We start from the raw sequence: 15,299 nt of genomic DNA, 5'->3' as shown, positions 1-15,299 counted from the left end.
GAGTGCTCCCACCTGAACACGCTTACCAATCTAGATATTATCGTTACGTCAAAAGGTGTTTCCCTGAATTAATTCCAGTTTTCACATATATATATTTCGGAATCGCTTTCTCCATGTTCGGTGCACAGTTCAGTTCATTCATGTCAGAAGCCGCTCCTTATCCATATCTTCTGTCCCCGGTGATCACTTCTCGCCCTAGTCGAATTGGGTCGTTACATAATCAATAACCGTCTTACCAAAAAAAGAGAGTCCCGTAGCAATTACATAAACGGTCCCGCAATAGCGACGGTACAAGGAATCTCAAACACGACCTTAATAAGTGAACAAAAATTAAACCGGTTTCTATCTGCTATGTTTCGCCGACAAATCATGCCAACATACACAGAGAGATGCGCGGGATCACAACATTGAATGCGGACCCATTCTAAAACTCTTCACTATGACAAACTCTTCACGGCTCCATCCTAAAACTTCGGGGTTCGATGTTATTCGCGAACGACTCTGAGGATTTTGTTCATCAGTTAAGTGGTTAAATTAAAGAACTTGAAACTTCAACACACGGACTTTACACGCGACGCGATTAATCAATGCGTTGAAAGTCGAATTGGTTTTTATCAGGTGTACGTACTAGCTTAACCTAAACGGATTTCGAAATGCGTGAGTTTGACTTTTTTTCTGGTGGATCGAGGCAATATGGGGTCTCTCAAAGTTTTAACTTCCACATGCATGGACTCGCAATTTGCCCAACTGCGGACCATGGTTTCACTTCTCCTTCCCAGTTGCTCGCCGTTGAACCTTTAATCGATGTTTGAAAATTTCGTAGTTAGATCCACCCTCCACCAACTTGAAAATTTCTCAGTTAGATCCGGGTGCATGTGAGTCAATTGCATGTGATCAGCTCTTGACATTGGTTGGTTTCACGTGCAACTCGCCCGATCTAAAGATTGAGACGCACTGAGCTCACATGCACTCGATGCAGAGCATTCGAACATGTCAGTCTGTTCAAAGGTCCGGTTGTAGTCAGCTGATTCACTCTCTCGGCTTACCCTCCACTCCCTTGATCTCCTCATCATCTACTCTTGTTCTCATGATTCTCTCCATTTCTTTGGTTTATGAAGTAGCTATAAACATCAATACAAGGAGATATAACGATAAAGAATGTAATTTCGCGGCCAGACCAACCGATGAGAAGGCAGCATATGTAAATATGTGAGTGTAAAGTGCTAAGCCCCGAGATAACATAGGATGTGAGGTGTGAATCCCCCCTCCTTTTCTTTTTCTCTTTCTCATATATTATCACAGACAAGCATCATATGATCCTATCGAGAAAATATTGCTAGCACAAGTATATAAGAATCAAGCATGGATATGTGGACAAACTAAACTGACAGGAAATTACCAAAAAGGTCTTGAACTTATTTTACAGATGTCAATATATTTAGTTCTAAATCTTTCAATTTAGCAAATTTAGTCATAAATCGATTGACAATTTGTCAATCTAATCTTTTCGGCCAATTTTGGCAAGAAATCGTCGACGTAGATGCTGGTCGTGCCACATAGAACGGTCGGTAATGACGAGCACGATTTTTATAATTTTTTATAATTCTTATTTTTTATATTTTTTTCTTTTTTGTTTTCTTATTTTCCATTGTGGTTGGTAAAGGCCTGCAAGCCCTTGCTGATCGCTGGTGAGGGTCGTGGCCCTCACCAGCAGCCGGCAAGACTGCAAAGGCCTTCGCCAAATTTAGGTGAGATCTACGCTGGCTGTGAAGGCCCTAGGGAGGCCATCGTGGCTTCTCCGACCGCCTCTCCCAGGTGAGGGCCTGTAGGCCCTTGCCTAATGGCCGACCACAACGACAAACAAATTTTAAAAATAAAAGAAATGGTCCCTGTTTGCACCAACCATACTACGTAGAACAACTAGCGTTTATGTTAGTGATTTTCGTCCAAAATTGGTCGAATGGGCTAAATTGGCAAATTATCAAAATTTTCAGGACTAAATTTATCAAATTGAAAGGTTTAAGACTAAATTGACATCCATATTTATGTTTTGATAATTTTTCTCCCAAATTGACATATTGGAGCCAATGAAAAGGAAGGGAGTCAAGAGACCAAAAACACAAGAAAATCTGAATCAAAAAGCTTATCTGAAAGTGAATTTGTGATCAATTGGTATCTCTTTTGCAACTCTTCTCTCTCGATTTAGATTTAAATCTAGAATTAGGCGAAAGTTATGTTGTTGTCGTCTCTATACGGTGATGGTACTAAGGATGTCAAACCTAGGCGTGCACCACTTTTTGCAAAGCTGTAGCTACTAAAGGGGATCTGTGTGTACTCATCATTGATGATGATATAAGTTTTGATGAACTGATAATGATTATGCTACGATACTATGACAAATCCGTTCTTGGGGATTGAGCGAGTCTCTGCAGGCTATACCAAGTTGATTCATTTTTCAGATATGCACTAGACTTTAACTCTTTATAATTAATTTTATCTTGAAGTTATGTATATCTCTTTCATGTGAAATGAAAATTTCCTTTCGGATAAAATATACTAACTTTCAACATCAAGATTTGGTACCACAATGGTTGGAGCCAAAATCTCGAGTTGCTCGATATCGAAGGGTAAGGTTGGTGGGCAGATCATCACCGAATATTATTTGGCTTCTCGGTAAAGACAAGCCATCATGGAAAGGAATATTAACTTATGGTTTGGATGGGATCTTGTTCATGTCATGATATACATTCAATTTGAAAATATTCAATTACATTTCTTGTTGGAAGAACATATCAAGATCTCATATGCTATGGATGGCCAGACAACGAAAGATGTGATGATGTGCAGTTGGAACTTTGAAAATGAAATGGCAGAGGCGACATAATAGAGGCAATTTAGTACAAGCAAGTGGAGTCTCCTGCACAAGCAATTCATAAAGAACCCATATTTCCATCTATCTTTTCTCCTTTTTGAAACAAGTCTATCCAAAGCTCTAAAACTAGCAGAGGATCTTGAATTTTTCAAAAGATGCGTAATTAGATCTTAAAATTTAGTCCGGTTTATGCAATCGAGTCTCTCTGTTAGCTTCACCCAAATTGGTTCAATGAAAAATGCTAACGTGGTATTTTTCAAATAATTTTGAAGACAAACACTGTTAATGCGGCACTACATTGCGAAAAAAGCTTGAAAAAACTTGGAAAGAAAAAAAGAAAAAGGCTGATACACTTGAAGAAAAATGAGGTAGACAAATTTAAAAAGAATGGTTCGATCGAGAAAGAGGCTTGGGCTAGGCCCCTATTTTGCTGGCAAGGGTTGCTGCCCTCGCTTGCTCGCACGGCCACCTCTGTTCGAGGGTCAGACAAGATGCCTGCCGTCGGCCCTCGTCATGGTCCTGACAATTCCGGAGTAGCGCTGTTGCCACCTTCAAGTTTCACCATCCTTCAAGATCTGTTCTCTATCCTTTTTTTCATTTTGCCCTTTTAATTATAGATATTACGTTCAAATTCAAGTTTGGGAAAAAATCAAGATGTTCGATAAAACAAGTTGTTTTTTGTTATGATTTTAACAAGTTTTAGAACTTGTTACACTTTGTTGAAAGATTTAAAACTTGATTATACTTTCCAAGAGGTTTCAAGACTTTTGAGCATTTATCCCTTTTACCATTTTTTGGTCAGATCCCTTTTACCATTTAACAAGTATATTTTAACATCTATCCATTTTTCCATAGGTTCAATTAATTTACCACTGTCAATAACCCAACAGGGGCTGCCTAATAATCCTGCACTAGTTTGTGGTCTTTGTGTCAAGTTCCTCATTCCCATTTTCTAATTTTTTGCAAATACCTTCTTTCTGTAAATATAACCTCAGATAAAAAGCAAAATATCGGGTGCCGGCCATCTCTAAGGAGTTTCGGTCTAGGATTTCTTACCCCAGAGTTTCTCCTATTTTCTTTGCAGAAAGTGGGTTTGTCTAGTTCTTCTCTTTTCGCCGAGATGGGAGTTTGATTACATACGTCCTATAATAGAAGTCATCGCCAGCAATCAGCTCAACTCAAGCAATTAGCTCGACTCCCTTGATTGCTTTTGCCTTTTGCAACAAGTAGACAGAGGATACAGACCAATAGATGTTCCTACTGTTTAACCCATGGTAAGATCTATTCATAGTTGGTCAAATCCCAATGGCACGACTTCTAGTTTGAAATGGTACATTTACCTTGGTGTAAAAAGCAATTGATGTATATATTTGGCCATATGGAAAAATGTTTTGGTTAGTTATAATGACAAAACGTGATTGCATGTTCTCTCGTTCGGGTGTCCCCTCCGCGTTCAATTGAATTAGACATGCGAAATTGTTTATTTTCTATTTGTTTTATCAAGTGTAGAGTGAAATGGTCATAAACGTTGAATGGCCTAACATGAACACTCAATTTCCACAACTCATGACCTAAACTTTTTTCTACACAGAAGGAAAAATAGGCACATTTTTTTTTTGTGAAAAAGGGGAAAGAAATTCATTAAAATATCGGGATAATATTATACCGGACTTTATTATATTATACATGAGTTTTTCTAACAAAATTTCAAAAAAAGATAAGCCCGATGAAAGAAATTTCGAACTTAGTTTTACATTAGTGGGTCAAATATAGAGATAGATTTAACAACTGGAAGAACTCAAATCTCATTCTCATTCTCATAAACAATATATTAATATATCATCCTTTAAATGTTATCTTTACAAGAAAAATTTGAAATTTCGTGGATAAGTTAAATTTTAACATTATGGATGCTCGGAGAGCCATTGTGATCGGGATCAGGTAGATGCCTCCCAGCCAGGGGAAGATCGAATCGGAGTTTCCTTAGTGCATTTTCGGCCTCGAGGCCTAAAAGAAAAGAAATAATCTAATTTAGTGAAGATGAGTTAGGTTATCCATTTCCTTGGGGTAGAAAAAGTTTGGTTATCCAACTAATTATTGGAGCTAATACGCAATCAGCTTGACCCAAAAAGGATAATAAATGGCGATGGCATCGCGTGCCCGTCCAAACTTGCATGAGACTTTTGGGTGAATTTCGTCAACTTCAAGACACCTCGATAGTAACTTACGAACCACCTAATACTATGTCGCTATTTTCAAGTCGAGGCAAAATGGTAAAAACTAATCCCCTTTCCGTCCTATTGTCCGATCCAATCAAAGGCGGAACTCGTAATTTAGAAAATTAATGTTTGAAGGATTATGTTTGACAAAATAATATGATAAAAGAACGAATCACGATATCGTTAATGTTTGGTGGATTATATTTTACGAATAAGACGATTAACAGCAGAACGAATCACGAAACAAATCGTATCATTATTATTGCAAATTTAATTTATCGCAGTGGGAACCCTTTAAAATAGGATCTTCTTATCTTAAAGGATAATGGCATAAACAGTCCATGAAGTTTTGTCCAATGTATAATTTGGTCCTTGAACTTTAAATTCGTTCAATGTAGTCCCTGAACTTTAACCTAATATTCAATGTGAGCCCTGAACTTTCGATTCGTTTAATATAAAGTCCATGTTCAATGTAGTCCTTCAATTTGTTCGATGTAGTCTCTGAACTTGAATTGATAAAATGACTATATCGAATATTTTCATATAGTCCACGGATTACATTGAATATGTACCAAAAGTTTACGGACGATATTGAGCAAATAAAAAATTCATGAACCATATTACATATTGAGTTAAAATTTAGTATCGTGCACCACGTTGAATTGTTTGTGCCATTTCTCCTTTTTTTTTTTTTCTAGATTAGGGAGTATCGTCGGCACGAGAAAGCTGCGCCAATCCAATGCGGAAGCGTCGTGGTGCTGGCTTTCCTTTTTTTCCTTCCTCCTGTCAGTCTCGCTTCTTCCTCCCCCACGCCGCACTCTCCGGCCGAAAGCGCGTGCGGTTTCACCCCGCTCGCCTTCGCTTTCCCCCGAAGAAACAGACACGAGAAAGGACAAATAAAATCTACTACGCTCGTTCGGGTCGTGGACTGCTGCGGCAACTCATGTTTCGGTCGCATCGCCTCCCTCCTCCTCGTTCGCACTCTCGCGGTCACAGCCTCACTCTCTCTCTCTCTCTCTCTCTCTCTCTCGCTCTCTGTATTTATAGCGACGACACCGATTGATTCCCCCCGCACCAGATTCGCCGGCGAGGCGACAGCTGCAAATGGCGGGCGAGGCGCGGAAGGACGACGTCGGGAAGAAGCTCTTCGATTCCCGGGCGGCGGCGTCGCTCGTGGGGGAGCTGAGGGGCGCCTTCGCCTCCGGGACCACGAGGAGCTACCAATGGCGGGAGTCGCAGCTCAAGGGCATCCTCAGGATGACCGACGACCGCGAGCGGGACATCGCCGCCGCCCTCCGCTCCGACCTCGGCAAGCCCGAGCTCGAGTCCGTCGTCTACGAGGTAAGCGCCGCTCCCGGCTCGTTGGAGGGAGGGGGGGGGGGGGGGGGTTGAGATTAGTTCGCGATGCTCCATCGGCTTCGGGTTTTGGTCGGCGTTGACTTTGATGCGTGAAGTCTTGCGCCGATCGTCGGAGATATCTATTGTGACGGTCGTTTTTCGTGCTGGTGTAATCGGCTGGTCTTTGATTTTCTCTCCTCGTACTGATTGATCATGATGAGGAACGGAGGAGGTGGATGGATGCTCATTTCTTGCTTCTCTTCGTTATGGTGTTGGATGCATACTTGATAGCACGTAGTAGCCATCTTTCCATCTGGTCGTATTTGGTTCTTGCGAATTATGGATTACATTTGAGCACATTTATTTTTCCTTAGCTTGTGGTAAGGACATGGAGCTTGCTTTGGGACCACTTAGGTAGTTGGGATTTGGGTGATGTTACTTTGGAAGAGTTGCAATTAATTGCTTGGTGGAAAGGATAGCCAATGAGAACACTCCTTTCACTCCTAAACAAGTTGGATGGTTAATGCCACAAACTATTCTTTCCTTGGCATGTGGTATGATTGTCTGCTGTGGAGATGTTTGTTAGGATAGTTGGGAATTGTACTGGGCATGTTCAATGGCGGCAAAGAAATGAATGCAGAATTATGAATCCAATTAGGTGTCTAGAAGTCACGGAGGGTCATAATGAGATGCGTCTCAAATTGAGGCTATCTACCAATTAAAACCTCAATGAACTATGATGAGATAATCACACCAAAAAAATATAAAAAATATTATGACAGCATATTTAAATCTGGAGAATAGAACATAGCTGTGCAGAAGTCTGAATGAATTGCTTTACCCATTATACCTCAAATTTGTAGTCTCAAGAGTATAAGTGCCAATTGTCTGTGACCAGCCTTTCTATTTGATGAAGGGTGAAATCTGGTCAATGCAAGTATAATCAGCATTTGAAATTCTCATCCTTAGACTGAGGCATGCCCTGGCTCCTTTTGCGTACAATAAACTGAGGCTGGGCCACTAAATCTGGTGCAAAAGCACTTGCTCGTTGAAACAATGCGACCTTTTGACACTGGAATTGCTGATTTAATTTGCCAGCTACCTTAGGCTGCTTGTGTCATAGATGTCGCGGAGTGATTGGGGTATGGCATGTGCATCAATAACAAACTTCTGTTATGCCTCTTAAAGAGTTCTTTGTACTTCCACACCTGTTACATTTTTACAACTTGATATGCAGGTAGCCATGTTGAGGAATTCATGCAAGTTGGCTCTTAAAGAATTACAACATTGGATGATGCCGGAGAAGGTACTGTTCGGGAACGTCACTTCTGACTAGACACTGGTTATTTTATGCTCTTTTTGACAGGTCATCAGATTGAGCTTTATAATTTTCTCTATTGCAGGTTAAAACTTCATTGACCACTTTTCCTTCATCAGCTGAAATAGTGTCAGAACCTTTGGGAGTTGTACTAATAATTTCAGCATGGAATTATCCTTACTGTATGAGACAAGTCTCATTCTTTTTATCGTCCTCGTGTCTATTGTCTCATCTACTAATCTCTTTGTGGTTCTGACATTTTTTCTTCACTATTTGTCAGTGTTGTCTCTCGATCCAGTTGTTGGAGCTATTGCTGCAGGCAATGCTGTTGCTTTGAAACCTTCAGAGATAGCACCAGCCACATCAGCATTGCTTGCAAAATTGTTAGGGGAGTATATGGATAACTCTTCAATTAGGGTTGTTGAGGGAGCTGTTGCTGAAACAACTGCACTGTTGGAGCAAAAGTGGGACAAAATATTTTATACAGGTTAATTCACATGTTGCTTCATAATTTCTTTCAAATGATATTAAGATTAGACTTGACTTAGCTTCTATTGAAGAATTTCTCTAACTGTAGATCTTCTTGAATATGTCCAACGAACTAAGTTACTAATAACTTACACTTTCACATCAATTGCCTACAACAACTTTGATCTTCCTTGTTTTTTTAACGGGAAATCAGAAAGTGAAAATTTTAAGATAGCTACAAACAATAATTTAACTGCTAATTTTTTTTTTCCATGTACCTTACCTTTTTATATTCCCTTGACAGCTACATCTATTGTCATCCCTTTTTTTCAGTAATATGAGAACGGGCAAGTAAAAAATGAGTGAAAAATACAAAGTTTGTTAAGGTTGATTTCCATGGGGTCAGTTTAATGGTTAAGGAGTGGATCTATGAGCCTGGATTGGGGCAGATGACATAAGTGGGATTTCCCACATCATTAGGTGCAAACAATCTTATTTTAAAGCCACCCACTGGAGTTTTAGCTTGCATCTTACCCAATGAATGAGGTTACTGTGTTATTTAATGAGTTTGGGGTTTATTCAATTTAGGTGGATTACAATGTCATAAAAAAAGAGCCCTTGAGATAATAAGACAAGGAGAAAATTGGAGTATGCACTTTGGGATTAGTAACTAAAATTTGAAAGGGGGAAGAGATTACTGCTGCCCCTTGGCAATATGATCTCGAAAAATTTTGTACCGAGTATAGGATACCAATTAGCTGCATCCAAACTCAAAGTTACTAATTGAGAACGATTCCTTGGCACTTCTAGTTGCAGATGAATATTGGAATAGTTGTTCATTCCTGAATTGGTGAATAACTACTACATCTGTGCTGGTCAATAAATTTGGAGCAAAAATGAATTTTCTTTAATTTTCTTTGATTTCTGCCTACTTTGTGGGGTATGTTAATTTATTCTGAAATATAAAGTAGTTTCTTTGATTATATTGGGATTCCATGTGCTCCTTGGATATACTATTGGGTATACTCTGTATTTCAATGGGAATGATAAAATGAAGGGGATGTCATCCGGAGAGGGGCAGATCTACTGTATACTTTACACCATTGAGGAGATATTCGGCATGTTGATTGGAGAGGAACTGAGACACTTCTCTTTACTCTAGCTTGAGATCCTTTTCGGTAGGATTAATCATGAAGCAGTTGTATCACCGGTACCTTTTTCTTCCATAGAAAATAAGCTGGAAAACCAATAACCAACCAGAAGGCAACAGTGGCAGTTCACCAGGTTTAATATTACCGTGAAGGAGTATGAATAATTGAAAGCTTAACTTATCAAACATCATTATCTTCACACTATGTGCGTCAATTTGTTCCAGCCATTCCTGACTTTTCATTGCATCTGATTGTCCAGTGTAAAAGGTCCACTTCCAACTTAGGTTTTGTACCCTGAGCTTAGACCGAGAGAGTCTTTTGTGCTATTGTGTTCTGTCTAGGAAAAATTGGAAGTTATATTTGGCAGAGATCATTCAGCTTCTAGAATAATTGGTCTTTAGGGGAATTCATGCAGAAGGCGTTCTTCATAAGCTTTAGGGAATTTTCACAGCTAAAATGAAACTTGTCTTTGTAGGTAATGGCAGAGTGGGGCAGATTGTGATGGCTGCTGCTGCTAAGCACCTAACACCAGTCGTTTTAGAGCTTGGAGGAAAAGCTCCTGTGGTGGTGGATTCGGGTGTCAATTTACAAGTAACTAATTCTTTTTTGACTTAAATTGATTAAAATTGATAAACATCTTTTTTCAGTTGCTTATGAGGGAAACCAACTGTCTTTTGTAGATTGCATGTAGAAGGATAATCGCAGGCAAGTGGGGATGCAATAATGGGCAAGCTTGCGTTTCTTCTGATTACATGATAACTACGAAAGATCTTGCTCCAAAGTTGGTAAGGTTGCCATATTGATTTGTGTCCGTTGTTTCCTTTTGTATGGGATATCCCAAACGTTGCCTTATCTCTTCCAGGTGGATGCTCTCAAGAATGAACTGGAAATGTTTTATGGGAAGAATCCCTTGGAATCAAAAGATTTGTCCCGTATTGTGAACTCCAACCACTTCACTAGGTTGACGAAGCTTCTGGATGAAGACAAGGTTTCTAATAAAGTTGTTTATGGAGGTGAAAGAGACCCAACCAAGCTGTGAGTTTCTGTCTGGCTATCTGCATCCTCTTTATTCGTTAGACTCCAGTGACTGACATGTTGTTTCTCAATGGCAGGCAAATTGCACCAACCATCTTGCTCGATGTCCCAAGGGATTCTCTGATTATGAAGGAGGAGATATTTGGTCCCTTGCTTCCCATTCTTACTGTGAGAACCAAACATGAATTGCTGCTGATTGTTATGGCAATGCATTATGCTTTTAATGGTTGAAATGTTGACACTGTCTGTATATCAAAGTTTCAAGCTAAATAGAGGAACTGATATAAAGAACTTCTTTCTCTTCTTGATGGGCAAAGTGTGGGCTTCCGTGTTGATTGTAATGTTGAGGATAGAACGTGCACAGGAAAATGCTATTTTGAGAAATACAGCATAAGGAAATTAAAGAGCTGGCTTCCAGTTGGGCTTAGTTGTTATGAGAAAAATGCCTACTATTTTGGATAGTGGTTTTCAACTTTGGATTATTCATGCTTATTGTTTTGATATATCGTGAACAGAGGCTTGAATGTGCAGTTACTGCAGTAAATTAGAAATGTCTGTTGATAACACGTCGAGAGGTTTTTATGCAGTTATAACCTTGTGGAATATATTTCTGATTCATATCTTAAAATGTTGTACAGGTTGACAAGTTGGAAGAGAGCTTTGATATAATTAATTCAGGGCCGAAGCCACTTGCTGCATATATCTTTACCAATGATAAGAAGCTCAAAGACCATTTTGTGAAGAATGTCTCTGCTGGGGGTTTGGTTGTCAATGATACTACAGTTCATGTAAGTTTACGAAAGTTTCCAAGAGAACTCATTATCTTTTGATAGTACTTACTTATTTTAAGTCATCATTCTGTCTCTTTGTTTTCTGTTAGCTTGTACTTGTGTTAAAATATTTCAAGTTCCAGGTTATGCAGCAAAATAAAAGTGTTCTGAATTATAAAGATGCCTGGCTCTTTCACTGTTGTTTCAGGGCCATGTTCTATATTTTTCTTAGAATGATGGCCCTTTTCCTTATCAAGTGCTTTTTGGACACACCTTGGAGGACTTTCACTATTCACCTAAATAATAAGTCCTTATTGGCCTATTATAGTGGAAACATTTTTGGAACTTCAGAGACATCGATCATATCTAACTACATGTCCATGAGAAATGTTTTGGAGTTATTGGTGGCAATTTCATCTGCTTTCCACAAAAAGCTGTGAAGTGAGATTTACTTGTGATGTTACCTTGGTAATCTTTATAGAGATTTTCCAATGAAAATTGGAAACAAAAGTTAAGCAGCGTGAAACTTTTGCTTATTCCCTAGAAGAATCAGTAATTCATAGTAATGGTTCTGGAACTACTTGTGACTTGTGAGCTTTTGTATGCAAGCTTTGCATTCTGCTCGACACTTTCTGTTGTCAAGTACTACAAATTACCTAAAACCTATTGTTGCTTGGAAATGCAGCTTGCTGTCCATACTTTACCATTTGGAGGAGTTGGTGAGAGCGGAATGGGGGCATACCATGGAAAATTCTCTTTCGATGCTTTTAGCCATAAGAAGGCCGTTGTATACCGAAGTTTCATGGGCGATGCCGCGATAAGGTACCCGCCTTACACTAATGGAAAGCTGAGGCTGATGAAGGCCTTGCTCGGTGGTAGTATACTGGGTATCCTACGCGCTATATTTGGACGTTCCTAGGGTTTAACGAATATGCTGCCTTTCTTTCCCATTTTTTCTGTAAGTGAACTTAAATTGCGTGTCAAATAACTCAGCCTTCTCCATTTTTCGATGTTGAAATATCCCGAATTTTCTTTGAAGAGGAGTCTTCCTTTGCATTGCGAGACTCTTATATCGGTTCGAAGGGGGCAGGTGATGCTGTACATGAGCCAATCACGAAGGCCATCTATCTATGGCTCGAGTTGATTGTTGTAGACACTTAGGGCGCGTTTGGTAACGCTTCTGTTTCTCTATTTTTCTGTTCTTCTGTTCCCTGGAACAAAAAAAGAACAGAAATTCGTTTGGTAACGCATTTTATTTTTCTATTTCTTGAAATAGAAAAGTGGCCAAGAAATAGATTTGGAGCAGAAATAAGAAGTAGAAAAAATCTACTTCTTTGTTCCTAGAAATAGAAATAGAAATAGAAAGGTCCGGTACTCAAGTCGCGGCCTCAGCTCCTCCTCCATCCTCCGCCGTCTGCAAACCGTCTCAAAGCACCGGTCCGGTCCATTGTCAGCGGAAATAATAAAAAAATTATAAAAAATTAATTAAATTATAAAAAATTAAAAAATTCCAAAAATTCATAAAAATCAGAAAAACTCAGAAAACCCATAAAAATTTGCAAAATTCCGAAATTGAAAAAATTTTAAAAAAATCATAAAAAGCTTTCTGGAAAATAAAAAGAGACAAATTTCGGGAAAGTAAAAAGTTTTAATAAACTTTTCCCCAAAAAAAAACAAAAATAAAAATTTCACATAATGGCTTAGAATAAATTAAAAATTCCGAAAATTCATAAAAATTAGAAAAAATTCAGAAAAATCCCATAAAAAATTAGAAAATTAAAAAATTCCCAAAATTCATATAAATCAGAAAAATTCTCAGAAAATCCATAAAAATCAGAAAAACTCAGAAAACCCTTAATTATTTGCAAAATTCGGAAATTGAAAAAATCAAAAAAATTTCATAAAAAATTTTTGGAAAAATAAAAAGAAACAGATTTAGGGAAAGTAAAAAATTTTAATAAATTTTACCCCAAAAAAATATAAAAAAATTCACATAATGGCTTAGAATACCTGTGGCCACCCACTTTGAGTGAAATTTAAATTTTTGAGGTGCCCAAGTGGTATTTTTGAAGATTCCTTAGTTTAGGGATTAAAAGGGGTTTTAAACCCCTAAAAAGGATTAGACAAACCAATAAATCATGCTTATTGATTTTTTTCACTTATAACTTGTACTTATAGTTAAATAAAAGATATAGATTTGAATGCAAAAAATTGGGAATAGAAATTTTGTGCAGTTACTAAACGCATTTATGTTCTTTTTCTATTCCAGGGAATAGAAATTTTGTGCGTTATCAAACACATTTCGTTCTAGAAATAGAAATTTTGTCGAGCTTACCAAACGCATTATTTTGCTCGAAACTCTTCCAGGAAATAAAAATAGAAAAAACTATTTCTGAAAAGAAATTGTTCCCAGAAATAGAAACGTTACCATACGCACCCTTACATACAAGTTCACCTAAATCAAGTCGATTGCTGTTGTGCCTTTGAAGAGAGAACCAACATTGGATAGTAATAGCAGCCTTTGCTTCTTCTTCTGTGTTTTGTCCTTTTTCCATTTTCCTTCTTATTTGATGTCGCTGTTTTTGATGTTCAATGATATGGAACGGCGTGATTCGATGGAACCTCCACCGTGAATAAAGATTGGTGCGGAGAAGATGCTGACAAGCAAGGGATTTATTTTGACCGGGTCTAGTAATCCAGCAAATATGTATATTTATATAATTAATAAAAATTGACTTGGTCTTCTGGGAGGGTTAACTCAGTGGTCTGGCCATCCTGCAAAATTTTTTAATATCGGGATGGGCCATTCAAAACCAACTGCTCCCACCAAAAATATGATGATGGGGAAACCTGTTCAGCACGTCACCGATGCCAAATTCCGCGTATTGATCAATGGTTTACGGGCAAAACTGGATGAAATCTAAGCATCTTATTCGAATGTTCGTTCGTAAATCGGTTTTTAATATGGGTCAGCCGATGTTCGTCGTGTCGCATTGGTGTTTTTGATTTTTCGTCAGTACGTGTACAGACTGTCCCTTGCCTCTGTCCACATGGGACAAAAAGTCTAAAACCGCGAGGCGAGAGTGTTCTGCTGGTGCAGTGCAGCTTCCACGGACAGGCTTCATCAGAGGACGCTAGAAGTCGACGTCAATGTGCCCCTAAACTAAAGCCAAAACAAATGATAAATAAATAAATAAAAAGTTGTATGTAATAAATATCTCACGCAAAACTTCGAGAGGAAGGCACTTGAAAAGTCTAGGCGTCAAAGCCGGGATTCTAGTAAATAATAGAAATTTATGGGGCAAACCCCTCCCAATGATTCCCTCATCATTGAAAAAAGAATTTATTTTGAAAAAAATAAATAATTCGCAAAAAGTCTTCATAAAAATAACCACTCGATGTTGGTTTACCGAGAAAATGCATGAACATTGTTTACGAAAATATTTAGATATAAAATATTATCGACAATGAAAATATTTTTCGTTGATAAGAAAATATGTTTTAAATAATTTAATTGGCGAAACAAACAGAGCATTGAATCTTGGAGATAGCGAAGAAAAAAAAAAACCAACAGTAGTAATTAAGTCAGCAAAAGATATACAGAGATCAAAGTTCCATAAATGATTATACTCCTGTCATAAGGAACATTTTCTTTCAAGAGGACTTGTTGAAGTTGTGATTATAGGAGTATCGTCACTGTTATCTTGGACACCAGTGTCAGGCTCCATGGCCAATTGTCACCGCCACCAGATACGGGCGTTGCGTTTCCTTTCCAAGCCCAAATTGTCAACGTTTTTAGGAAATTATTTCGAAATCATTCACGTACGTGGTTAATTTTTTCTTCTATCTTTGGTTAGACGAACCGAGCCACTCTTTCAATTGGTAATTTCCACTTGTGGACACCATCCATTCGTAAGATTAATTGAACATAAACGTGTGTGTGATTTTTATGGTCGGAATCCTCTGTGAGTGACTAGAAGAAAACACGACCCTTCGAGCGCAATGATAATTTCTATGGATAAATCACTGAACAAAGGGAATAATGAGAGAGAGAGAGAGAGGAATGGGAGAGAGAATGAGAGATCACTCTGAACAAAGACTCACCTCGTTGTTAACATCGTGTCGTAT

At 38.4% G+C, this 15,299-nt stretch overlaps 1 protein-coding gene across 2 annotated transcripts; it reads left to right on the top strand.

Annotated features, from left to right (window-relative positions):
- Positions 1-1,174: 1,174 nt before the first annotated feature.
- On the top strand, positions 1,175-12,209 carry LOC115667912 (aldehyde dehydrogenase family 3 member H1). 2 transcript variants are annotated; one of them, XM_056305499.1, is made up of 11 exons: positions 1,175-1,252; positions 6,139-6,432; positions 7,667-7,735; positions 7,833-7,929; positions 8,028-8,234; positions 9,842-9,957; positions 10,047-10,151; positions 10,229-10,401; positions 10,479-10,569; positions 11,040-11,189; positions 11,857-12,209. In XM_056305499.1, exons 2-11 carry the CDS (start codon positions 6,196-6,198, stop codon positions 12,088-12,090), a joined length of 1,479 nt encoding a protein of 492 aa, XP_056161474.1. In that variant the 5' UTR covers positions 1,175-1,252; positions 6,139-6,195; the 3' UTR covers positions 12,091-12,209. The 2 variants fall into 2 exon arrangements, with proteins under 2 accessions (XP_056161474.1, XP_030445300.1); XM_030589440.2 differs by lacking the exon at positions 1,175-1,252 and having other exon boundaries at positions 6,089-6,432.
- The last annotated feature ends 3,090 nt before the right edge of the window (positions 12,210-15,299 follow it).

This window comes from Syzygium oleosum, unplaced genomic scaffold, assembly GCF_021117445.2.
Source record: "Syzygium oleosum isolate NSW1041296 unplaced genomic scaffold, Sole_v2.1 Sole_v2.02, whole genome shotgun sequence".
NCBI classification, from domain to species: domain Eukaryota; kingdom Viridiplantae; phylum Streptophyta; class Magnoliopsida; order Myrtales; family Myrtaceae; genus Syzygium; species Syzygium oleosum.
Note: the sequence above shows the minus strand (reverse complement) of the source record. Positions and strands in the feature narration are given on the sequence as shown.